Genomic DNA, 26,892 nt, shown 5'->3' with positions numbered 1-26,892 from the left:
ATATTAGGAAAGATTTGATTATAGTATTATATATTAATTAGGTATCATATGATTATAGTATCATATATTAATTAGGTAGTAGATTGATTTAAATTAGCATGATTTTAGGATCTAAATTAAGTTACACTTGTGTATATATATTTGTATATTGTGTAGTCCAAAAATATAAAGAAGAGTATTTTCTCTCCCTTTTTTCTTAGTTTTCATAGTATCAGAGCTTCAGCTTCTGTTATCAGTTTGTCTTTTGACGTGACCCTATTGAGTTACTTTTAGGTCTTTCTTGTGTTCCTATTGAGTTTGACGTGACCCTATTGAGTCACTTTAGGTCTGTTATCACTTTTAGGTCTTTCTTGTGTCCCTATTGAGTTTGATGTGACCATATTGAGTCACTTTTAGGTCTTTCTTGTGTGAATTATAATGGCAGATATGAAAGGTAGTAGTAGAGAGATGAAAACAGTAATTTCTGATGTTATTCCTACAAATTTATGATGCCAGAAATTACTGAACACAAATTGAGTGGAAAAAATTTTTTTTGGATTGGGGTAAAACTATTCGGATATATCTGCGCAGCATCGATAGAAATGATCATCTCACTGATGACCCACCCGTTGACGGGGAAGAAAAGAAGATTTGGCTAAGGGAAGATGCAAAACTATTTTTCAAGTGGAGAGAACAAAGCATATAGAAATTGATTGCCACTTTGTTCGTGAAAAAAAATCCAACAAAACTTGATCTCAACTAGTCATGTGAAAACTGGAGAACAATTAGCTGATATTTTCACTAAACCTCTAAATGATCCGAGAATTGATTACATTTGTGACAAGATGGGCATGATTAACATCTATGCTCCATCTTGAGGGGGAGTGTTGAAGATATGTGATATGATATTATGAAAATATTTGCTATTGTAAATATTAGGAAAGATTTGATTATAGTATCATATATTAATTAGGTAGTAGATTATTTAGATTAGTATGATTTTAGTATCTAAATTAGGTTACACTTGTGTATATATATTTATATATTGTGTAGTCCAAAGAGACGAAGAAGAGTATTTTCTCTCCCTTTTTTCTTAGTTTACAGTAGGAAATATAAACAAGATGTCTTTTGCAGTACCAACAAAAAGTACATCAAAACTTAAGGAAATAATGCAAAAATTTCAAACAATTTTCCATATTTGGGAAATAGATTCGTAAGAAGTATGAATGAATAATTTCATATTGACCATTTTATAGACTCAATATTCAAATTTAACTTCTGTAACCATCATGGTCCTCTACTTTCCGATGCTTTCCTTTTGCCTACATCCTCCGGCGGTCGGAAGCAGGTAAAAAGATTAGTCCAGAACTGAATTTTGGCGACTACATCCAAAAATAAGTGCATCTTTTTCGTATATAGGAGACGATACCAGCGCCTAGCTTGTAACTAGCTACATTCAGGAAGAGTATTGCTGTCTCTTTCAAGAGTTTCCAGGATGTCAACACATTTCCTCAATGAAAACTTCGCCTCTTCACTCTTTTCTATTTCGGACAGATGAAGAAGCTCATCCTTAAACCCTATTTCTGGTGGATGCACTGGATGAGTATCTCGGTACATAGTTAACAAATCCAGGAGGCACTCAGATGCTGCTACATGAACCTGAATTTAATCCAGAAGGATAAGCTACTCATCGGATAGGAAGACGATGCATAGGGAACCAAAAAATCACCAAAATACAATGAAAACAGGCAGGAGTGCTGATGCATAAGGAATCAAACAATCACCAATACACGATGAAAACAGATATGTGCATATGAGTGCTTAAAATTAGACATGTAACTTCAGAAAGTACAAATATGGAACTAGTATTTGAATGTCATGGACGGGATTTACAACAAAGTCCAATTAGGAAAAAGCCTCCAGTATCTGTTGGCATTGCATGATTGTAACAATGGTGTAAATCAAAATATCTACGGCGTAAGGAGGAAGGACTGACATATACGTTTTAGAAAGACAGAATATAGATTCAACTTAGACAGGAATTCTTAACATGGATATAAAAAAAAATGTAAACTAAATGTTCAAAAAATATCAAGGTCCTTGTTGAGGGACTTGATCCTGAGATTTACTAAGACGGGGACTTTCAAATCAAACTACTGGAGTACCCAAGAAGTCTTCTCTAACAGGAAAGACATTGTTGAAATGACCGAAGTAGGAAAAAGGAAGAAAGCAAAAACAACAAAAAAGTACAAAGAGATATATCAGAAAACTACTGAAAAATGTTGAAGAGATGAAAAAACTGAATATAAACTTTACTCCAGACTCAGTGAAGCAACTAAAAGAACAGGGGATACCTGGCCAATCTTGATTGTCCTTATACATTCAACCACCCCTGGAGACACCTTATGGAATAACTGGAAGAAGCCAGATGGTTAGCCGATGTCTTACTCAGACACATGTTAATCTAAGGGATGTGGAATTACTCAGATATATTGAATTACCTCATGAAAGAAAGCAGTTGAGCTGGCAGGTAAAGAAGGATCTTCAGAGTTGAATGGAATGTCACCAAGCCTCGAGGAAAGCTCTTTTAATGATGAAAACACTGACATTTTAACTGCCAAAGGACAATTTTATTAGTGGAGATGAACCATAATTAATTTATAAAGGACTTAAAATGTGAAAAGTGTAATACCGGTCCATGGGAATTTAGGTGTGAGAGAGATTGAAAACACATCTATCAACTTTGTCTTCTGTTCAACAATATCAGTGACCCGTGCCACATGAATGAGTGATGTTATACAATTCACTATATTACCATGTACATCAGAAAAATTTTCCAGCTCAGCCTCTTCTGCAACCAATATATCATAGCTCAATCATCTTCAGGTCAGATATCTTTTGCATTGAGGAATTTAAAAGCAATGTACAAAAGTCACACAGTTTTTTTCAATTTTCTGTATGTGCATATTATTAATAACTTTGGTGTATATATATGCAAATCCTAGCATCATAATTTATGCACAGGTATCTGCAGTATCAATGAATGAGTACATTAATGCGTATTCTAATAGTCCACAGACAAAATACTCTATTAGAACCAACATATGTTCCAAATGACATTCCCCACACAAGATTCCATTCAGATATCAATTTATTCTTTAATTATGGGATTGAGTGATCTCTTGTTCCCCATGTAGATATGGCTGATTAGAATTGAAGTTCCATGCAAAAAAAGCATAGGAAAAGGCAACTTTTGACTGACTTTCCATGAAGAAATTAATATCAGGCAATTCAAGACATTACTGCTTTGTGCTATAAAAGTCCGTAAACATTGTCAGCCTATAAATCTTCTTCTCCTGAAAAGCTCAAAGGAAAGTGGAGAAAAGAGATTCAAAAACCTATATAAGTAAGGAAACCATCACGCGGCAATAAGGAAAGTTCCCACACATTCACTTTTTGATGTAAAAGACGAGTCACAGTATGTAGACACAATAGTTTCCAAAGACACTTGGCTAATTGGTAGACCACTTTTAAATTTATTTTTAAAAAATGAATACAAAATGAAAAAACAAATTATTATCAGTGGAAAAGTGACACAGATAGGGCTACAAACCCCCCAAAATTGAAGAAATGACTGGAAATTACATGCATATTCCCTCACATCATGGATCTTATAGAAGGAATTAATCAATCAGTTCTTAGTAAACTTTTCCTACATGGACCAGATAATACTGTGATTATCCTGAACACGTGGTGGAAACAATTTGCAATAGTTGAGAGTTGGTGGAACATGAACTAACATGCACTTGTTGAGACAGATACTAAGAAGGGAACTTAGGGTTAGTCTCAGTTTAGCCTGTGAAATATAGATAGGAACATCAAAATTTCATTAATTCTTCGCACCAAGTCCATTTTCTTTTCACCATCGCTCTTTTGGATGGACTATTGTGCAATGCACATGGCTCACCATTGAGGACACTCAAATTCCAATTTCATAATAAAAGAACACTTGTTGCACTAGATATTTGGAACAATATAAAAGCCCATCCAGAGTTCTTCAATCAGTGGCTATAAACATATTTTTTAGCGTTACCTACACATTTAAGAAAGTATAACTTAACCAAAAATCATCACATCATCAGCTGATTTGGTGGGCAGCTCTGAAGTCCACACGTTTGCCAAATGTGGGGTTCTTTAAATATAAATTCTTAAACACATTAATTGAAGTCTATGGGTCATACGCATGTAGTCAGCCAATGCCTAACACTAGCAGAATTATTTGTGACCAATATCAGCTGAACAAATGCAGGTTATTAGCCCACAACCACATTGGCAAGAAGCTACCATGCCAGGAAAAATAAATTAAAAAAGAAAGAAAGAAGGAAGAAGAATTAAGGAAACACACTTTCGGGCTAAGGTATTGAACAGTAAAGCAGCTACGTAGCTTGGCAGCGGACAAAGTTATAATTGTCTGACAGGAGTAAGCTCTGGAAGGCTAGTTGAAGACATATATTTAGTACCAATATCAAAAATTGCATGGCACATGACTGTTTCCAGTATAATCTATTGCCATATTGAACAAATTTAATTGGAATAGTTGACAAAATGTCAAGTTTTATGTTTGTTACGATCACAGATGAAAGTGAGACTAAACAAAATATACAAGAAACCATTCATTCAACTTACCCTCAAAGCTAGTCAACTGACTAACAACTTATTATACTTCAAATAAACAATCAGGAAGGCCTAATAAATCAGAAACGTAAAAATAAGTAGAGAACTCCTTGCAAACTAAAGCACAAAATTAGTTTAGACTTCATAAAACATTCATATTTTCTTTCTTTTTTTTTCCCAACAAAGAGAAGCTATTCATCAGTTTGGTTTTCCTCATAATGCATACCAAGTATAACCTTCAATAGCGTTTACTAGTTGCCAAACTAAACACAGACAGGATCTACAATTTCTGGCACATTTACCATAAATATTTGGGAAAAGATAAGCATTTGACTGCACCAAATTTCAGACATATTAACTGTTAAATCCAAACATAAGTTCTAATACTGCTTGCTTGGGACAAAATGATTACATTCAGAATGCCAAAAATGATTTGACTTAAAAAAAATCTGCAATACCTGTTTTGGTCCCAGTTGTGGAAGGAATCTGTTCTGTCTTGCTACTGGTATCCATGTTACACATCTCAAATAGTGATGGAAACACAATGTTGAAGAAGTCTGGGTTCCTGAATGCTTTTATAATCTGAAGACAAAACAAGTTAAAGAGAAACAATGAGTGTGTTTGGATAGAGATAAAAAAAAATAATTTGCCTCACAAATCCCAATCACCTTTTTATCTCACATACATCACATCACAAAAAATGCTACAGTAATTATCTCAAATAAATCATCCAAATAAACTCTTATCGGATAGTTAGAAGGATACAATTCACGGCCAATACAAAGCCTTCAATAACTTCTGAATAATCACAAAGCATGTTCCTTAATCATAGCCACTAACTATATAAGGGGAAGTGTCTACCATAAAATGGTGATTATGGAATAAGGGATAAATAACATTTATTTAGTCCTCAATCATTTGGATGTGAACTGATTTGATCCTAATGTTTTCATGTAAAATGAATTTAGCCCCTTATGTTTTCGGTTTCAACAAATTTGCTTAAGTTCTCAAAAACACTAGTTTAGTCCGTCAAATTAAAATTTTGACCAATTAAGTAGAGCACATTTGACAGAACTTTATATTATTCTAGTGGATACAGAATAAAAATGCATATTAAATGCTATTTTTAGATTGTAAGCACAAGAAACCTAATTTCATCCAACTCAATCAAAGACATTTCCCCAAAATCATCAACACATAGTGCATTTTCTCAAACAACCTCTATTGGTAACTGTTGAAAACTTTAGGGTCACGCGGCTTTTGTTAATAACCTTGATATCTCTCTGGCGATCTTTTCTCAGCCCATACGACACCTCCGCTTTTATTTACCCTGGCTGCCTCTCATCCGCAGACGCCAACGCCAATGCTGATACAGATCCTCAACTGCTGTTTCCACATGTTGCGTCTGCATTGGAGGGCAGCATTGTTTGGGACAGTGTTTACTATGTTCGTATCGCACAATGTGGCTATGAATATGAACAGTCCTACGCCTTTTTCCCTTTGCTCCCCATTTGCATCTCTCTCTTATCTCGAACTGGTCAGTTTTTCTAATTTTAATTTTACTGAATAAGTCCTTTAAATGGGACATCCAAAATCAAAATTGTACCAGGAATTTGAAGGGTGGGGGAGGGGAGAAAATTGTTTTTATTTTTGTATTAGTGATATTGTGCAAAATTTCTTATATTAAAGTTTTCTTATGTCTCTTTTCCCGCAGTTTTTGCACCATTGATACCAATTATTGGACATAAAGCTGTACTGGGATTATCGGGATATGTACTTAACAACATTGCATTTGTTTTCACTGCTTTATATATTTACAGGTTCGCAAGGATATTTTTGGCATGATGCATTTAAATAGTTATCTTTCATGTTGAGATAATGTGAAAGGCTTTTTGTCATTTAATGGTATATTTTCCATTTTAAACTCTGGTCGAGGAATGCGATGTCTTGTGGATATGCTCTTAATAGGATTAACATACAAATAAAGTGAATTTCAGAATAATGAAATGGAAACTCTGTTATCAGAGTAATTAAAAGATGTATATATATATATATATATATATATATATATATATATTGCTCACTTGATGTTTTCAGGCGTGTCAAATATGTCTGTTTTGTGCTTATTGCTTTGTCCTTAACCATGTGTATTGTCACTTCCAAACATAAAGTTTATCAGATGGAAGTTAATATAACAGTATATGATCGCGTTATTCGTCTAAATGTTGCAATAGTTCAAACATACTGCATCTATTGCTATTAAAACATATATTCATCTGTATGACAACAATTTAGCCCCTAAAGAAGAAAATCTTGTTAACAATTGATGGAAGTCTAGCTGCAATAAAATCAGATTAGATTGCTGTTTGTTTTTGTGGTTCTGTGATTTAGCAGTATCCTTCGTAGCTTCCAACATACTGGCAAATGCATTTGTTTATATAAATAAATGTGTGTTTGTGTGTGCGTCCTTTTTTTTAATGGTGATACAGACCTATTTGGTTTCTGACTTCCGCTTTTGTTTTTTTCTTTCAAACAGGCTTTCAATTCTTATATTGAATGACTCAGAAGTAGCATTGCGAGCATCAATTTTGTTCTGCTTTAATCCAGCCTCCGTATTCTACTCATCAATGTAATTTCATGTGCCAAACCTTTTTTAAGCATGAATAAGAAATATTTAGGCTGAACATAGCTTGATCTTCTGATCTGCAGATATTCTGAGAGTTTGTATGCTGTCTTCTCAATTGTGGGATTGTACAATTTATTGGGTCATGCAAATAATGTTGCAACACTTTGCTTTGCTCTCTCTGGCGCTGCTAGGTCAAATGGGATGCTCAATGCTGGCTATTTTTGCTTTCAAGCAATGCATCAGGCTTATGATGCCATCATTCTCAAAAAGCATGCTTCTGTAAGTGCCCTATTTCCCCTTCTAAATAATCCTTTTCTGCTGGTCCTTAGCCAGTAATAAGGTTAAATTTAGGCTACAAATAAATTTTCAACTATTTATTCTTGGTTCTTTCTGTTTGGATGTGCAATATCTCTATATACCAAATGGAGATATTAAAACTTCATAAAATCTGCAAAATCTCTACGGGTAGTCAGACTGTGCATTTCCATCCACAGCACAAAAAGCTGGAGTTTTTCTTGTCACCTTTATCCTTTCTTCTTTGACATACTAGGATTGGCATTAGTAGTGACTTGAGAAACATGTTAATTTCTTTGGTAGAACTTCTGTGTGTGTTATGGTCATACTTTTTTGTGAAGCAGCATGGTACGGATCAGTGTGTTTGTACGTAGATAGCTACTGGTGGTGTAGGTAGTCCCTAATTGAGTTGAATCTTTCACCAGCTTTGAGTGTGTGCATGCAGACTGTATTTGATCGTTGGAACCCCTGATCTATTCTTATGTATGTTTGAAACTGTTCTACCATTTTTTTTCTCATGAATGTATATGATCTTTGGGATGCCTGTGATCTTTTCTTGACATTTGCTTGAACTTTATCTTCCTGAGCAATGACCTACTAACAAATGGCTTTGTGTATCAATTTGATTGACGGTCTTGTTAGTTACTCTTGTCATCTTTACCTATTGTCTGGTTTTTATGCATTGATAAGATGATTACTAGACTAACGGTTCCAAGAGCCTGTAGCTTAGTGATTGGATTTGTTTACTTTTTAATCCCTTTCAAGATTAATAATTCAAGAGTGTAGAGTTGCACGAACTGTGGAGAAGAAGTATCCTCACCAATAGTTTTTAACTTTTACATTTGATTTGGTTCTTAAGAGAAAATGATAACTTTAATGTTAATTTTTCATTCCCTTTGATGTGTAGAATTCCTGGTTGTGGCTATTATCAAACTCAGGTTATGTCCTAATTATTCCTTTTATTAATGCCAGCTTGCTCTGCCGGTGGTTGTTTCTGGTGCTTTCCGTTGCTTCTGTATCTTTATTCCTTTTGTCTCTTTTCAAGCATACGGATATTTAAATATCTGTAGAAGACATGCAGAGGATGAAATGATCCCTTGGTGCAGGGCAAGAATACCTTTGCTGTACGATCATATTCAGAGTCATTATTGGTATGTTGATGCATTTTCTTTCCTCTCAAAGTTTATGCCTGTTATACATGCATAGTCAAATGTACTTTGGTGTCCAGTTGAAACACAAACTGGGTTGTTGGTTCATCTATTAACTTAAATAAATTGGAAGCATGCTGTGACATATCAATCATTCTCCATAATACATCTGCATTGGATTAGCATTAGTAATTTAGTATGCTTACTCCTAGACTTAATGCACTCCATACATGAGCGCTTTTCAGTGATTATCCAATTTGTAAGTTCATAGCTGATAAACATGCATATCTATGTTTCGTCCTTTTTCTTCTGCCACTATTGAGGTTAGTATCATTATTAAGGTGAAATTTTTTTCTGTTTTCAATAAGTTCTAATGTTCAATAACGCTTGTCAACAAGCAACAACTCTCAGGCATTCTTGCAGTCAAGCTGTCATCCCTAACTATTCATTGTTGAATTCTTTCTTGTGCATGTATATATAGTTGGGTATCTCACATGTCTAGGATGCTGCATCAGTCCAATGTTTGTGGTCGATCCAAGTGTTTTGGTGGTAACATTTTTTTTGTGATTCCTGCCCTTGTGCCATTTTCTATATTTTTTGGTCTTCCTGCAGAAGAACAGATAGATGTGGAGACAGGAATTTTTACTATACGTGTTGCAATTGCTTCTGTCCTGCTGCTATACTTGCAATTTACTTTTCACCTTTACATTATTCATGTGTTTTTGGAATAATTTTTCAATTTATTTTTTAAATTCGAGCTGATTTTATTTTATTTTTTAAATTCTAGGGGAGTGGGCTTCTTGAAGTATTTCCAAGTGAAACAGTTGCCCAACTTCCTCCTTGCGACTCCGGTGTTGTCTCTTGCTATCTGTTCAATTGTATATTACGTGAAGCTGTCTCCTAAAGTTTTCTTTTCTCTTGGTTTGGGAGCTTTTCCTGCTAACAAAGAGTTGTTTGCATACATTATACCCCCGGGAACAACTGGAGAGCCCGAAACTCCTGGCTCTCTGGAAGATGAAACATCAAGCACACTGCAAGGTATTGCTTTCCAATAGTTTGTGTTCAAGACTATTCAGCACCTCTTTATCTGGTAAAGTAGTAAGCAGTAGGTTAAAGAACCAAGAAAGATAAGGTTTGTGATGCTGCAGTTTTCCATCTACCTCAGAGTTTGCCCATCTATGTTGCTAGTTATCTACCTCAGAGTTTGCCCATCTATGCGGCGAGTTAGTTATCTCCAAGTATTATTTGAGGTGCTGTTACCATGTAATTTGGGAAGGCATATGATGGGATGGGGATTGAAAGATTTGTTCCTGTTAAGAGAATATAAGTATTCTTGTAGATAATAAATTAGTAAGGGTATTCTTGTAAATAGTTTGTTAGGTTTGTACTCCTAAAAATACTAGTTGGTCACACATAATACTGTGACTAAATGTTTTCCTCCCAAGATACCTATTGTCATGGTATCAGAGCAAAAGTCCTAGAGTTAGGGTTAAACATCTAGCAAAAGTTTTGGTCATCGCGACTGTTCACGCGATACTGTTCATTGTGGTACTGTTCACACGGACTATTCATCGTGATACTGTTCACACGACACTGTTCACTGTTCACGGCGCTATTCACGCTCTCTGTTCACTGTTCACGGCACTGTTCCGTCACTGTCATTTCGAGTTTTGACCCTGTCTTTGGTTTGACGTGCTATTCGTCATGGTTGAAAGGTTTGTTAATACGGTTACCACTGACCAAATTGAATCGAGTTTTTCAGCACATGGATCCCAGAAGACTGTTACTATATCTGAGGAAGATTATGTTAAATTCCTACAGTACCAAGCTACAAATCACGCATCTTTTCCCTCTGCTTCTTTAGCACAAAAAGGTAATGACTCATGGATTATTGATTCCGGGGCTACTGATCATATGTCAGGTACCTCTAAAATTTTTTCTAATTTTCAAGAGTCTACTCCCTTTCCTCATGTTACTTTAGCTGATGGATCTATCACTAAAGTTAAAGGACTAGGCACTGTAGAAATTAATCCATCACTTCCGCTGTCTTCTGTTCTTTACGAACCCAATTTGCCCTTTAATCTAATGTCTGTTAGTAAGCTCACTAAATTTCTACAGTGTACAGTTACTTTTTCTCCTGATTCTGTTGTCATTCAGGATTTGAAGACAGAGGACGATTGGTGGAGGGCATGAGCATAATGGTCTTTACTTTCTCAACTTCAATGGTCCGATAGCATGTCCTGCTACTGTTTCTCCTCTTGAAATTCACTGTCGTTTAGGTCATCCGTCTTTACAAAATTTGAAAAAGTTGGTTCCTACTTTGAGTCAATTATCTTCGTTAGAATGTGAGTCTTGTCAGTTAGGAAAGCATCATTATGTTTCTTTTGCTCCTAGAGTCAATAAACGGGTTTCTGAACTCTTTTTGTTAGTTCATTCTGATGTTTGGGGTCCTAGTCGAGTCACTTCAAAGTTAGGTTTTAAATATTTTGTAGTCTTTGTTGATGATTTTTCCAGAGTTACGTGGCTTTATTTAATGAAAGATCGTTCAGAATTATATTCCATTTTTTGTGCATTTGTTACAGAAATAAAGAATCAATTTGGTGTGCCCGTACGTATACTTCGCAGTGATAATGCGAAAGAATATTTTTCCACTCCTTTTAATACCTTTATGACTAAGTCTGGTATTATTCATCAGTCCTCTTGTCCTCACACTCCACAACAGAATGGAGTTGCTGAAAGAAAAATTGGGCATTTAATCGAAATTGCTCGAATACTGCTGTTGCACATGAATGTGCCCAAATAATTTTGGAGTGATGCAGTTTTAACTGCATGTTATTTAATTAATCGCATGCCATCTAGTATTCTTGGAGGTCAATTACCTCACTCCATTCTTGTTCCTCATGAACCTGTGTTTAAATTGCCTCCGCGTATTTTTGGATGTGTGCTTTGTTCATCAGCTTGCTCCCGGGGTGGATAAATTAGATTCTCGTGCTATTAAGTGTATTTTCTTAGGATACGCACGAGCGCAAAAAGGGTATAGATGTTACAGTCCAGTTTTAAATCGATTTTTTACTTGTGCTGATGTTACTTTCTTTGAATCCACTGCATATTTTGTCAAACAAAGTATGTCTTGTGAGTTAAACCAGTGTCCCTCTTTTTCCTCTCCTGTTTTACCAGTCCCTTCCCCTTTATTACCTGAGTTATCTAGTTCACCAGATTCCATAGCTCGATTATCTCGTCCTCATCTTCAAGTTTACTCTCGTCGTTCCATGGTTGAGAAAGTTCCTGATATGCCACGCACTTCACCAATTAACTCTCAATCTTCAAATCCAGGTATGACGCTCTCCTCTGAGTTAGATCTTCCTATTGCTTTACGCAAAGGTAAGAGAAATTGTACTTCCCATCCTATTTCTAATTTTGTTTCTTATTCTCGTCTCTCTATGTCATACTCTTCTTTTGTTGGTTTCCTTAATTCTATCTCCATTCCTAAGTCTATTACCTATGCTCTTAATCATCTTGGTTGGAGATTAGCTATGCAAGAAGAGATGTCTGCTTTGGAACAAAATGGTACTTGGGATCTTGTCCCTCGTCCTTCAAGTAAGCCTGTTGTCGGTTGTAAATGGGTGTACACTATAAAAGTGCAGCCTAATGGTTCTATTGATAGATTGAAGACTCGTCTGGTAGCTAGAGGATTTACTCAAGTGTATGGAGTAGACTACTTAGAAACATTTTTTCCTGTTGCAAAGATTACCTCTGTTCGTCTTCTTATCTCTTTGGCAGCAACTTATAATTGGCCATTGCATCAGTTGGATGTAAAAAATGCATTTCTGCATGGAGATTTGGAAGAAGAGGTATATATGGAACTTCCTGGATTTGTTGTTCAGGGGGAGAATCCGCGGTTGGTTTGTCGTTTGAAAAAATTCTTATATGGATTGAAACAGTCTCCGAGGGCTTGGTTTAGCCGGTTTAGTAGTGTTGTCATGGAGTTCGGTCTGACAAGATGTGGAGTAGATCACTTTGTATTTTATCGGCATTCTAATGCTGGTAAAATTTTATTAGTTGTTTATGTGGATGACATTGTGATTACAGGTGATGATGTTTTGGGGATCTAGAAACTTAAATCCAATCTGCAGGCAAACTTTCAAAGGATTTAGGTCATCTACAGGATTTTCTGGGTATTGAGGTAGCTCGGTCTAAATATGGGATTTATTTATGTCAAAGAAAATATGTATTCGATATGTTGAGTGAAGTTGGGATGTTAGGTTGCCGACCTGTGGATACTCCTATAGATCCCAATGTAAAATTAGCAGGAGATCAAGGTGCATTACTTGATGATCCTAAGCAATATCGAAGACTTGTGGGTAAATTAAATTATCTCACTGTAACGAGACCTGACATTTCGTTTGCAGTGAGTGTTGTGAGTCAATTTCTTGATACCCCTCGTACTAGTCATTGGGATGCTGTTATACGGATTTTCAGGTATCTTAAGAATGTTCCTGGAAAAGGGCTGCTGTATCAAAATCATGGACACACTGATATTGAAGGATATAGTGATGCAGATTGGGCTGGTTCTGCCTCAGATCGAAGATCGACTACAAGATATTGTGTATTTGTTGGTGGTAATTTAGTGTCGTGGAAGAGTAAGAAGCAAACAGTTGTATCCAGATCAAGTGCAGAATCTGAATACCGCGTTATGGCTCATACTGTGTGTGAGTTGGTTTAGTTGAAGAGCATGTTACTGGAACTTGGGTATGAGCATAAACAGCCTATGAATTTAGTGTGTGATAATCAGGCGGCTGTTCATATTGCGTCTAATCCAGTGTTTCATGAAATGACAAAACATATTGAAGTTGATTGTCATTTCATTCGAGAGAAATTGTTTGACGGGGTCATCAAGACATCTCATGTACCGTCTGTAGATCAATTGGCTGATGTGTTTATCAAGAATTTAGGGGGCTCTAGGGTGAAATACATTTGTAACAAGTTGGGTGCTTATGATATATATGCTCCAACTTGAGGGGGAGTGTTAAGAGAATATAAGTATTCTTGTAGATAATAAATTAGTAAGGGTATTCTTGTAAATAGTTTGTTAGGTTTGTACTCTTATAAATACTAGTTGGTCACTCATAATACTGTGACTAAATATTTTCCTCTCAAGATACCTATTTTCAGTTCCCTTGGTTAATTTTACAGGAGTATTATGTACGTGCAGTTGGCTTGACTAGCCTAAGATCTGTGTATTCCCTAATGTCTTTATCTCATAAATTTAATATTTGCCATGCAGATAAACCATTGGTTAAGGTTTAATCATGAGACCAATTTTCACTAGTATTAGATATCTGCAATTGTTTACTAGTTAATTCATGAAATGTGTGGCATGCTTTTATTGAAGATGTTGCTTACCCATAGTTCGACATAATATGTTGTTCTTTCGATGAAGTTTGCAATTCTGTTTCTTTGGCTACAACTTGCAAATTTTATTGCAATTTAAAAGTTTTGTTATTTGCAGATGCTCAATCTCTTAGACAGAGGAAAAGGTTTACCAAGGGATGGAGCACTGTTAGGAATGTTTCATTACAATCAGGCAATGTGTCATCAGAAGGACGTGCATGTTTACCGGTTCTCGTTATTCCTTTCATTCTACATACTGGTTTCATGGCTGCCACAGCTTTTCTAGTCATGCATGTGCAGGTTGGATTTCCCTCTGTTTCTTTACCTCTCAAATGTCTTGTATTTGTTCTATTACTATATGTGAAGAAGATGTTAGATTATTATATTGCTGATGTGTGAGATGCTTTACTAGTCATGTTTAGTTGACTTGGCTGGTATTTTCTGAGTTTAATGCTACATTCTTTTCCTTTTTCTGTTTCTTTACCAATGATATATTCTGTTTCTTTGTTTGTGGCCTTGATTTTTCTTCTTCTGGTGATATGTCATGCCTGTAGTTTTGGTTTGTCTTTTTGCTTCCAGATGTTGCAAATTGAGATGACTTTGTGTGTGCCTTAAACAATTAACTAACTACTGATTTTTAGTCCCTGAAATTGTTTTTGATTTAGTAAGCCATAGTGAACCAAAATATCTTTAGATTGGATCTGATTTAGACACTTCTGCTGGTGATGGTGGATTGTTAGTTCTCATGAAATTTGGCAGTTTTCTTTCTCCCTTGTAGCCTGTTTTCCTATTTGGGTAGAGGGCAGCAAGCATGCACTTGTAGAAAAGTTTTTGGTTGATATTAGGTCATCAATCCTGCCTTCTGATAGAAGAGGTAAAAATTTAAAAGGGCGGATGACTGAAGGATCAATATGGCTTAAGACACACTTGGAAACCAATTATGGGCTTGAACCAATTGGAAATTTTTTTCCCCTCATGGATACACAGCTGCTTCCTAACTAGAATTTCATTTAGTGTCTTGTTTTTGTAAAGTTTTATGATGCAAAGGACGAACAAATATTTGCTCTTCGCTTCACATATTCGTGCCAGCACATATAGTTCTTACAATTGAACTTGTGTAATTACTCATAATCATCAACTAAAACCTTGTTGTTTGATAGGGCTGTAGTTATAAAGTTTTAACATGGAGAGTAAGGAACCAAACCGGTTTTATTTTTTACCATACTAGTTATGTATGGCAATAAATGTACTGGATACAGAAGACCAATTGTGCAATTAAAAAGTACATGACAGCTTAGATTATGATAGAATGTCCCTTGTGATATACATGTCAAACTACGTGGATCTTGGGATTGAGTTCTACTTCCTACTCCTACAAGTTTAGTGCAAGTAATGATTGTCCGTGGACATTTTAATGTATCATTCCATTTCCAGATAATACTTTTAGGAAATTGTGGGCATCGAGTATATGCATCTGTCTCTTTCAAGTATACACTTCAAATTCATTTGTGAAAGATAAGAAGCCGTTCATTCAATTTTTTAGACTTTTGATTAGCATATATTTCGTAATTTAATAACATCAATTATAATATGACCATCACCATGTTTTAACAGGTTGCTACTCGATTCTTATCTGCCAGCCCTTTGCTTTATTGGTTTGCCTCCCATGTCATGATGACACCCAGTATTGCCAAGAGATGGGGGTATTTTATTTGGGTATACTGTGCATCTTACATACTTATTGGCAGTTTGCTTTTCTCAAACTTTTATCCCTTCACTTGAGAATTGAGATGCTTGAATTCTCCGAAAAGTTATGGATGGTCAAATCTGGGTCATTATATTATGTTCTGCAGGAGATGAAGTTTTGATGCAACACTTTTGGAAAATCATCTTTGCCTGGCAGGCAGGGAAATTCTGTAGAGTGTATGGTAGCTGGATCTTGCTAATTGATCAAACATATGAACTAATTTAAAACTTGTCTCTATATGAATCTGAGTCCAGTTTTGGAATGTCAAGATAAATAGCCTGTTTGTGATTTCATAGTTGATTTAATTGCATGAATTGAGTTTCTTCTTGCAATGTGCATTTAATAGCAATATTTGAATTGTTCACGCTCCAGCTTCTTCCATGGAAGGGGAAGCTTGAGTCTTTGCTAATATCTAACTGTTATGCTTCAACCTGAGAAGCCAAAGAACATGATTCACCTACAGTCTAGTCTTGTAATTAACTATCTACATGTGGACATCAAATAGTGTCCCTTTCCAAAGGATGGGATGGTGATGTATCGAGCTTCTGATCATTTGGACATCAGGGAAATGCATGAAACGCTGTAGTAGAAGAAAAATAATCACAAGGTCAGTAAGCTGCACTTGCTGCTATATGGTAATAACACGAGAAGTTATCTTGTTCTTAAGTTTACATTCCAGCCGTAACTATAAACTTGTGCTCTCCATTGAGAGAGAGAGAGAGAGAGATTATGCACGTTTCTCCATCAAACTAAAGCCCGAGGTTGGCTACAATCGGCCATTTCAGTTTTCTCCTAGGAGCAAATACTGCATTTGCGCATGGAACACTTTAATGATCAAAATTTGGCACCTGAATATAAACATTTGGCTACACCAAATTCCACTGGTAATAAAACAAATCTGTGCTACCGAAAGCAGTGCCATATGATCAACTATTTTAAAACTGTGTTTCCAACACATTCAAGGCTTTGAGACACTGCACTTGAAGATAGCATGCTAGCGCCAGATCATCCAATTGTTGTAGGTTCACTTTTTTTTTTTTTTTTTTTATAAAATTTTTGGTCTTTTTACACCAAAAACAGAACCAATTCGATTCATCAATTACACTAACATAGGATCAAAGCAGTTTTTATTACAATTTCGTAATTCGACCCATCAATGGTTATATATGTTGATATAATTGAATAATATGAATCATAAATGATGAGAATATAAAGATTTAGATTCCCTTCAAGTTCAAGGAAATTCGTTTGATGATTGATAGTGCAATCGGGCTCAAGAATCATTGAAGATTTGTCCTGTTTATTTCTTGTTATTTATTTAAGTTTTCAACAATAATTGTTAGTTAATTAGAGTTAGTCTTGAGTTATTTTTGAGTCCTTAATAAGAGGAATAAAGGCTAAGGTCATGTTGATCATAATTAGGCCAATTTGAGTTAGTTTCCTATTCTAGCTGAATTAGAGTTTTAGAAAAGTAGTTAATTGCTTCTAAATTTATTTAGGAAGTTGTGTCAAGTTTAGAAGTCAAGTAAAATAAGAAAACTTGTATTGTTTCCAATTTAGATTAGGTTTTTGAGTCTTGTAAGGCTATAAATAGCCAAGTTTATGATATTATCAGTAGTGAGACAATTATAAATTGAATAAAAATTAAGAGTTTTTCTCTCTCAAGTTCCTTTGGAAGTGGTCCCTTGATATAAAGTGAATTGTATCTCCGTTCAAATTTTAGCTTATCAATTCAAAACCACATTGAATTGTGGTCCTATTCTACCAATACATCTTGGTTCCCTAATCCATTAGCTTGTGAGTTGAGATAATATCAAGATTGTTCGAGCAATCTCAGAGATTAGAGGGATCGAGATTGTTTCATCTCTGTATTCATAACTTGGTTAAGATAGATCCTTCTAAAACCTCAAGCCTAGAACGTCCTCAGTCAACAGGGGAGGACGCTAATCCAAGTATCAGAGAACAGCAACTGACAATTTGAACAATAAAAAGGCGAGGAATTAAAGAATTACTGATGATATATGGTCCAAATATTTATCATCAATGTGATAAAATGCATATTTGATGATTATTGATACAAATACCTGTCAGCTAACATATCAAGCCTACAAAAATGGTATTCATCACTGCCAAGATGTACACTACCCAAAAAGAAATTCGACTTTAGGGTGGATGGTTTAGGAATCCAAGGAATGCAAATTCCTTGGAGGGAACAGGTAAAAAAAAGGCTAGGGCAACAACAAAAAAAGGAAGGTGAAAAAGAACAAGGACTCCATGCTGCACGTGCTATGCTGCAACTCCCTCCTCTCTAAGCAGAAACTGCTGTCTTTTCCACCTTTGTAGCTCTCTTTTCAGTCTTCATAGATGGTATAGGTTCAGGCTTCGCAATTCCTTGTATATCAGTTATCCTCAACTTTGTTAGTTCCTAAGCGAGAAAAATATGCAAAGGTCAAAACCTTCCAATCACTCCCTCTCCAAAATACAGAAGAGAAGTCACATCAATAGCTTAGGGTAGACATAAACAAAACGCATGGGAAAATGACAAGGTACAGGAAATTCAGAAATTATACTTAACCGCTAATTGTTAACTTACCTGCCGATGCCCTTTGGTTCTTCTATAGTTCTTCCTCCTCTTTTTCTTGAATATGATGACTTTTGCATCTAATGCCTGACAGGAAGCATTTAAGTAAAAGAATTACAATGGGCAACTGAGAAAGAGAGCTAATGAAGAATAATTCATATAATGAATTGTTTTAACTTCAGCTAAACAACAAAATGCAGGCACAGGCATAACACCTGACTAACAGTATAATGAAAAGAGCGGCCCCATAAACGAAAAGCAAAGCCAGGGCGACGTGCAAAATTAAACTGGTGAAGTAACCAAGTTTTAGATAGCGTGAACACATGTTTAGTGCAGCTAATTGGTGACAAGGAAAGATGTAAACTGATGTCATTTTAACAGAATGCACAAATGTCCTGAAACTCCAGAAAACAGGTGATGATCTACTAAAAGGAAACAGGTGCTGATCTACTAAAAGAGATGTAGATGATTGGACAATAGGAGAAAGAAAATAACTTTGCCCTTGACTACCAAAATGCATTATTTTCTAATTGGAACTTTAATTTGGAGATAGGACTTAAAGAGTCTATTACAAGCTCTCTCTCTCTCTCTGTCTCTCTGTCTCTCTCTCTCTCTCTTCCCCCCAAGATAAGAATGCCACTATCTCAGTTTAATTGGTAAAGTTTCCAAACATGTAAATTCTTCCTCAAAGAAGAAAGTGATCCATCCTCCATTTAACCTCTCACCAAGTACTCAATAAGTCCCCGCTAACCTAGCACAACTCTTCTCATGTCAGCTCAAATCTTCAAGCTTGAATTGGATGTTAATATTGTGTAAACAGAGAAAATTGTTGACATTATTGATCATCACTCCATTGCAAGAAACTCGAGTTAGCTCAGTAATACACCATTAGAAACCATGATGCATTTCAACTTTGAGGAGAAAAACTAGTTTTTCTCTCATCAATAATATACCCATAAATCATAGACAAAATTATTACAATAGAATGAAACTTTATGCCACGCACACATTCATCCTATTCGCCCACAACTGTCTACAAGATACATGCCAACTAGCCCTTCCATCATTAATAAGCTACCCTGCAGAACTAACTACAATTAGAAAGCCACAAAATGCTACAGTGCCACAGTCTTAGTTAATCTCCAATTTTCTTTCCAACATCCAACATATATAGCACGCCATGTAGTAAAAATGGAAAGTGGTAATTGTGAATTGAGTTCAATGTGCCAAGAGAAAAAGGTGTTGCCCTAGATAAAAGTTCATTGGGCTGGTTGCTGCAATTTTATAAATGCAGATGAGGGAAAAGGCAATTTTATAAACGCCCTAGAACTTCAAAATTAATGCAGATGAGGGAAAAGGCAATTGTTCTGTTCAATAGCCACACATGCAAGGTCAAAACACAGATCTGTTTTAGTTGAAATCAAAAGATCAAAGTGATAGATTCTGTATCTTACATGCTCCTCAACAACAGCATGAACAGCTGCATCAGGCAACACTGGACGACCAATAATTGTCTGGGCCGTAGACCCCAGCATGAGAACCAGGTTTAAGATTAACTGCAGGAGCATATGTTTATAAATATTCAAGCCAGAGTTGATGTTTTGGTAATGTCAGAAAGCAGAATTATCAAAAGTTCAACGGTCACAGAAGAAAACAAAAGGAAACTAAACAAAAGATAATAAGAAAATTTTTAATTCATCACTCCGTTGCATAATAGCATCACTCCACCATTATCTATGTGCATGATAGGTATATTCAAACAAATGGCTCAAGGGAATTCGCATTTAAGTCCTAAGACTAACTAGTCAAACAAAGAACAAAGAGTTCAGTGCCAAATGCTTGCAAAGCAGCTCTTATGATTGGAAAAAGTTTGATAACCATGGAAAATGGAGTGGAAAGCAGCTTCACCATTATGCCGCTTATATGGTAGGAAAGGATGTAGTAAAAGGAAAGCCATAGAAACTTCATTGCTTAAGACACTTTCATTACCCAGTACAAAAGAATATATGAAGAACAAAATTTTTTATCTCTACAGTCTCTCATATGGCACTTAACAACACACAAGGAAATGAGATTTTTCCAAGAAAATGTATGCTACATGTTTTAGGCAGAAAATAAGCCTTCAAGAAAAAAACAAGACCTTCCTTCATCATTACTTCAGTTAACATGCAAAGTCTGAAAACCATTGGTAACATATGCATCGACATTCATCAATGAACAGTAGACAGTGAAGTACACAGCAGCCTGGCACAATGAGTATCAGCGGAAACATCTGTATTCCTACATAGGAGATCCAACAGACAATCATGATAACTAAAAGGAAGCAAATCGTCTTTAACCCTTAGCACACAACAATCAGCAAATTATTTTCTCACACTACTGGGAAAGCTTCAACTTTTAGCATATTAAACATCAACTAAGCCCATCATATGATAAATTCCTCCAACTTATGCCAATCAGCAGCTCGTTTTTTCATTTTGATTTGGTTTATTACCAGGAAAGGAAAGAAACAACTGTTAAACAATGAAAAGTAGGGCCGAATACTTCCAAAATCAATACTCCACACAAAGCACAGCCTTCTCTCGAAAGCTTAACTTTTAGGATACACACTAAAACTTAATGACAAGGCATTGAAATGCATAACAAGATGCACCGTCAAGGTGTCAACCACTTTATAAAGATAACAAAAAATAATTTTTACTAGAACGTTAATAATACAAAGCAGTTTGGTGCAATCTACATTATACAAATTTAGCACTCAGTCAGGTCATTCAGTACAGAAAACTATTGAAAAATTAACACAGTATATTTATCCAATTTGTATAAGAAACAAAAAAACAAAAACCACTCACCTTGTCATTCACATCACAATACTTCAACTTCTCTACGAATATGCTATCTCCATTGCTCACCTTAAACTGATGTGAACCAACCTACACAGAACCACATGATCGTTATCACATATATTTCTACACTCATATTTAGCATAATAACAATACCTCGAGCAATCCACTTTTCTTTTCCCAGTGAAAATTTACCCATTTGCTACATTCAGAACATTCAAACAGTGAAAATTCCACAGCAAAAATTTGCGGAAAGTGAGCACTCTTAGGAGCCCAATGTTGAGTTATATATTCAAAAGGACAGCTGTATCATGTATGCTATAATATTGTTGTACACCAAAGTACATTTTCCCTGTGTACCAACACAATAACTTTGAAATCAGTACAAATACCCTTTATGGTATTTGAACTCAAAATTGCACTGTCTATATCAATTTATTTATTTATTTTTTTGGGTAAGCCGTCTATATCATATTTACAATAAAGAAGGAATTTTTCACTAGTTATCCCAATAAAAAATTGCACATTTGAATTACTTCAAATGCATATTCTATGACGAAAATTCATTAGCAGAAACTATAAAACGTACAAGAATCACCTCTTCCTGGCAATCACCATCAAACCAAATACAACCCCAAAAGACGAACATTATAATTGCTCCAAATGCACATTCCACAATGAAAATTCATTAACTAAAAAAACCATTACAATGATCAAGATTTTACCTGAACAACTGCAAAAACCGGCTCATAGGGTTTAAAAACCCGGTCAGACTCCTCAAGCGGGCCAATAACTTTATACCCAATTTCCGCAGCCTCTTCAGCTTTTTGTTCATCTGATTTCCCACTCAAATGTACTCTCTCTTCATCCTCACTTTTATCATCATCATCATCTTCTTCTTCTTCTTCTTCTTCGTCTCCATCATTATCAATGCTGCCCATACTAGTCCGATTATCGGAGCAGTGATGCCGCGAAAATGACGGAAACGCAGAACAAATTTTGCCGGGATCCGTCGGGGTTAGGGATTGCACAGTGGAATATTCAGTTTGTAGGAGAAAATGAGGGGCTATAGTTAGGGTTTTGAGAATGGGATAGGGAGATGGGTTTGGAGAATGAGATATGGAAAAACAACGGCTAATTAGGGTTTGAATACAACGTCGATTTGCCATTGCCGTTGAATTGGAGAGAAAGTGGAGAGGGGTTTTGGGCAGTGCCGTTTGAAGGTCAGTAGGGTTTATGGAGTGAAAAGCGTGAAAAGCTGTACGCCTTTCTCGTAAAGACCCGTTACTGATGCCACGCTTTACGTGTCTCCCCTTAATCCCCTTTTTTGGGAGAAAATTTGAGCTTATATTTACAATAGAGACAATTAAAAAATCGAATGAAGACAAATCAAACAGAGTACTAATTACTATTGATAAACAAGTTGATCACTCGTGCAATGAGAGAAGGTGAGAGTTTATTAATATGATGGAAACTCGTAATTTTGTTTATAAACAATTGTGAGCACGTGCAATAGACGTTATAACGTGAAGTAATTTAACAAAAAGGGTTTGGTGATACTTACATTATTACACATATTGTTAGTCAAGAAAAAATGTTCAAAGTAAAATGCCAAATCAAAAAGAAAAAAGAAAATTCTTTTATGCATCAATGGCTTATAATGTGATAAAATTTGTTGAATGATGCATTGTTTAAGAAAATATGAATAGGAATATAGGATTGCTTGAGATGATTATTAAACTTTTACAACGGTTATATATCTAGAACTAAAAACAATTATTGAAAAAAAAAAAGTTTGTATATGCATTCAATTAAGCACAAAAAATGAAACAACCCCATTTCTAATGTTCTTACATTAGGATCAAACGGCTAATCAATTGAAGAACATTATTTAACTTGTAACAAGGTTGTCGAGGAAATTTTGATTTAATAGTTAAGGTTGAGATTTTAAAAATTAAAAGTATTGAATTCAAATCTCTCTTCCCCTTTTCACTTCTTAAAAAAAAAATCTACTAAAGTCAATGAATTTTCTTAAATGTATTGAAATTGACCAAAACATACTAGGGAGCGGTTTGGTAAACATTCCTCGATTACAATCACTATGAGCATAATTAGCCTCATAATGAAAATGGGTTTTGGTGATTCCCCTAATGTTTTTGGTTTCATAGTGGGATACATGAGTATCACCCTTAGTTGTATGGTTTTATGTTCAAGGATGGATTTAAAAAAAAAAAAAATTTTTTGGAAAAACTTAATCTTTTCAATAAACAAGTTTTTACCTACCACATTCGTTTCATTCATTTTCTAGAATGCTCACTTTAAGAACAAATTATTGAAACATAACAATTGGAACTCAAAAGACGGTGACTAGGGTTGCAAACGAATCGAACGGCTCGAACCCGAACTCGATTCGAGTTCAAACTGGCCAAGTCAAACTCGAATTTAAAAATACTAAATTCGTTTGCTCGCGAGGTAGCTCGAGCTTGATTATATATATATATATATATATATATATATATATATATATATATATATATATATATATAATTTTTATTTTAATAATAAAATTACATATATATCCCTAATATTTTTATTATTTATTAAGAAAAATTCTTATTTTTTATTGTTTAAACTTGAACTCAAGCTCGACTCGAATTTGAGCCGAACTCAATCTTGAGTTTGATATTTTGAGGTCGTTGGGTTTGAGTTTGAGTTTTGTAAAATTACATCAAGACTCGGTTCGATTATGTCAAAATTGGACTCGACTCGATTCAACTCGTTTGTATCCCTAACGGTGACAATCATATTTGAACGAGTGTCAAAACAACTACAACCATATTACAATATAAGAGTTTCACAAAATAACTAATTCTATAACCTTTATCAATCATAATATCTGATCCATTCATAACTGTAACAAAACCATCCAATCTCATCCATTCATGACTATCACAAAACTATCCCAATAGCAAAGGATATGACAAAGAAAAATATGGGAAGACAAGTCATCAGATTGAACAAAGAATCACCAAACAAATCACCAGACTTCAAAATCATGATAAAAACTAAAAAACAACTAGCTCGTTAAAGCTAAAAAACAACTAGCTCGTTCTAGTGACTCTAGTACTACGAGTACAGCAGCATGGCTGTCCCAATAATAAAACCATGATAAAAGCTGAAAAACAACTAGCTCATTCTAGTGACTCAAGTACTACGAGTACAGCGGCATGGCTATCCCAACAGCAAATTCCTAAAATAGTGCTTCAATAGAAAGATTGTGCTTCAATAGGAAGATTGCATCAAGGATGGCAGGCACAAGGTTATATATTGCCATCCCATATAAAACAAGTGCCTCGTTGCCAATGATTTTGTAAGTAGAACTAGAATAACTACTGGAGTAGGAGCTCGTTGCCAACCATAATAGTAATGAGTATAATCATAATGAATACTGGCAGTTGGATAAGGCAAATCCATATCATACTGCCTCTTCATATGAACTTCAAGTTTGAAGGACACAAGAATTTGATAAATGCAGCAACTAAGATATCTGCAACTGTCGAGCATTTTGCATCTGAAAAGACAAAATTTTTAAGCTTTCCCACCATAGAATTATTCATATGCACTGCCACCATAGAATTACTCCTATTAAAATTTAAATGCTAGTTGCTTTCTTTTGTCTTCATTGGTCATGGATATTGCTATGCTAGAAAAAATGTGGAGTAATCCCATCAATTGAATTAACAATTTTATTTGTTACTATTTCGAATTGTAACTCCAAAGGCAACAATGGTGTAGATGTCAATATCATCAGCTCTTGGCTTCCTTTCTTGCATGAAGAAGTTACTCAGAATTATGTTAAGTGGGAGGATTCGAACTCGAAATCTCTCACTTGCCATTCCTCCTCCTTATCATCCAATCTATCCCTCCTCCATTCAAGTATAGTATCAACGTGTATAAAGTATTTGTTAGAATTTAATTTTGTATTTTTCAAAAATTATGAAAATAACATTTTTTTGGGTCTTTTTTCCTGTCAGTTTTTCTTTTTCTTCCTTACTCTTTTGGATAAAACCACCGGCGTCAACAATCACTAAATCATTGTATAGACATTCCCTGTAATATTTTTCGTATAAGACGTGATGAAGATGCACCCACAAATGTAGTGTGCGGATTAGGTTACATGAATTCCGTTTCTTTTAATTGACCAAATTAACCACTTTTAGGGGTTTGTGGAATTTACTTCAAAAAAATATTGTTTCGGATAATAGGCACTGAAATTCACCTAGTTTCTTTTTTTTTTTCTTGTTAATAATTACATTGATATAGGGATTTTAAGATTGAAAGTGGAGAATGGAAGCAACACAAAGGCGGTTTTTGAGCTTTGCTTCCACAGCCACACACTTGAAATTTTTTTTGGCTTCCCCAGCCACAGGCTTGGAACTCTATTAAAGTTTCTTGATTATTTTAGTAATCTTAAAGTTAATAGTTTCTATTTATTTTTAGTAATACTTAGTAATTATTATCATATTTGCATTTAGGAAAAATCAGTTAAAACGTCTCTTACATTTAGTTAAATGAAATTTTCAATCTTTCACTTTTAAAATAGTAATTTTGCGTCTCTTACAAAATTTGATTCTAATATAAAATTTCAACCATTTTTTACATTGGATCCATCTGACCCACAAATGATTATTTATTTAGAAATAAAAAGGTTAGATTCCATTTATAGTTAAATAAAGGACCCAATAGTCTTGATTTTTTTTTCAACACATTTTAAGAAAAATTAGTTAATTTTGTTAGAAGAGTAAATTTAAACTACTGCTTTCTTAAAATATCTTTACATTGATATTAGAAGTATGATTAATCACTAAATTTTTACATTAATTACAACAATACTGTGGAAAGTTGCACCTTACACCAAGCAATTAATGAATAACGTAGGTTATACTCATTAATAATAAAGTACATTATATAAACATATATTAGAGAAATTACAAATTGACTATATTCTTTAATTGAAAAGTAGACAATAATTTGGAATAGATGAAAAAAAAAAGGCTATCAAAGTGACAAAGAGGAGTATTTTTTTTTTTTATGAAACGAAAGGAGCACAGAGGGAGTATTTGATTTAGCCTCTTTGTCAATTTCATGTCCTACGAAGCTTACCCACCTCAAATCAGCACAAATGTCCAACATCAAATATTATATCGGCAAAAAAGGACTTTAATACTCGGTAAATATGCATGTCCAGCGAAAGAAAAGATTCAAGAACCGAACCACGAATTCGAAGAAGTCTTCCAACACTCTTTTAAGTCTGCGCTATACTGGAAGTAGTTATTAAAACCACTATCATCAAACTTTCTTTTAAACATACGGCGGACAATCTGCCTTTCATCTTCTGCAATACCTCTACATTTTGGTCAACGAATAGGTGCATTTACCATCCAGAGAGGACTGATACAAGGGCTGTAACATCTATATCTATGTTTTCAGACTCGGACAGGGCATCGACTCGGTCGAGTTCAAGAGTCAGGAGTTAATGGATTCGACTGGGTTCGATAGGGATTGAACCGGATGACGTCATAAATAAAAATTATTTAAAAATTAAAATA

General features: G+C 35.0%; 3 protein-coding genes across 4 annotated transcripts; 1 reads left to right on the top strand and 2 right to left on the bottom strand.

Moving 5' to 3' along the window:
• Positions 1 to 1,176: 1,176 nt before the first annotated feature.
• On the bottom strand, positions 1,177 to 5,269 carry LOC140035384 (uncharacterized). Its single transcript, XM_072076159.1, has 5 exons — positions 5,112 to 5,269; positions 2,672 to 2,830; positions 2,481 to 2,593; positions 2,334 to 2,393; positions 1,177 to 1,638 (listed from the first exon to the last, which is right to left on the bottom strand). Exons 1-5 carry the CDS (start codon positions 5,173 to 5,175, stop codon positions 1,426 to 1,428), a joined length of 609 nt encoding a protein of 202 aa, XP_071932260.1. The 5' UTR covers positions 5,176 to 5,269; the 3' UTR covers positions 1,177 to 1,425.
• LOC140035749 (uncharacterized) lies at positions 5,198 to 16,152 on the top strand. Its single transcript, XM_072077110.1, has 9 exons — positions 5,198 to 5,214; positions 5,901 to 6,190; positions 6,368 to 6,473; positions 7,190 to 7,282; positions 7,363 to 7,558; positions 8,546 to 8,724; positions 9,509 to 9,759; positions 14,231 to 14,412; positions 15,727 to 16,152. Exons 1-9 carry the CDS (start codon positions 5,198 to 5,200, stop codon positions 15,892 to 15,894), a joined length of 1,482 nt encoding a protein of 493 aa, XP_071933211.1. The 3' UTR covers positions 15,895 to 16,152.
• A 1,707-nt stretch (positions 16,153 to 17,859) lies between these two features.
• Positions 17,860 to 22,600, bottom strand: LOC113727383 (large ribosomal subunit protein bL21m-like). Of its 2 annotated transcripts, XM_027251517.2 has the most exons (5): positions 22,009 to 22,597; positions 21,293 to 21,373; positions 19,895 to 19,996; positions 18,453 to 18,527; positions 17,860 to 18,284 (listed from the first exon to the last, which is right to left on the bottom strand). In XM_027251517.2, the coding sequence occupies exons 1-5, from the start codon at positions 22,450 to 22,452 to the stop codon at positions 18,168 to 18,170; spliced, it is 819 nt and encodes a 272-aa protein (XP_027107318.1). In that variant the 5' UTR covers positions 22,453 to 22,597; the 3' UTR covers positions 17,860 to 18,167. The 2 variants fall into 2 exon arrangements, with proteins under 2 accessions (XP_027107318.1, XP_071932259.1); XM_072076158.1 differs by lacking the exon at positions 19,895 to 19,996 and having other exon boundaries at positions 18,022 to 18,284; positions 22,009 to 22,600.
• Between the last annotated feature and the right edge of the window lie 4,292 nt (positions 22,601 to 26,892).

The sequence above is a fragment of the Coffea arabica genome, chromosome 2c (genome assembly GCF_036785885.1).
Source record: "Coffea arabica cultivar ET-39 chromosome 2c, Coffea Arabica ET-39 HiFi, whole genome shotgun sequence".
Classification (NCBI taxonomy): Eukaryota; Viridiplantae; Streptophyta; class Magnoliopsida; order Gentianales; family Rubiaceae; genus Coffea; species Coffea arabica.
Note: the sequence above shows the minus strand (reverse complement) of the source record. Positions and strands in the feature narration are given on the sequence as shown.

Bases quoted from the DNA above. Each gene is read 5' to 3' on its own strand.
- LOC140035384 (XM_072076159.1), bottom strand. From the start codon at position 5,175: ATGTGTAACATGGATACCAGTAGCAAGACAGAACAGATTCCTTCCACA. The intron at 2,594-2,671 runs GTATTACACTTT...GTCCTTTGGCAG, and splicing joins ACCTAAATTCCCATGGACCG to TTAAAATGTCAGTGTTTTCA. The intron at 2,394-2,480 runs GTAATTCAATAT...GGCTTCTTCCAG, and splicing joins CAACTGCTTTCTTTCATGAG to TTATTCCATAAGGTGTCTCC.
- LOC140035749 (XM_072077110.1), top strand. The intron at 7,559-8,545 runs GTAAGTGCCCTA...TATTAATGCCAG, and splicing joins TTCTCAAAAAGCATGCTTCT to CTTGCTCTGCCGGTGGTTGT. The intron at 8,725-9,508 runs GTATGTTGATGC...TTTAAATTCTAG, and splicing joins CATATTCAGAGTCATTATTG to GGGAGTGGGCTTCTTGAAGT.
- LOC113727383 (XM_027251517.2), bottom strand. From the start codon at position 22,452: ATGGCAAATCGACGTTGTATTCAAACCCTAATTAGCCGTTGTTTTTCC. The intron at 18,528-19,894 runs GTAAGATACAGA...GCTTCCTGTCAG, and splicing joins ATGCTGTTGTTGAGGAGCAT to GCATTAGATGCAAAAGTCAT. The intron at 18,285-18,452 runs GTAAGTTAACAA...TTTCTCGCTTAG, and splicing joins GAACCAAAGGGCATCGGCAG to GAACTAACAAAGTTGAGGAT.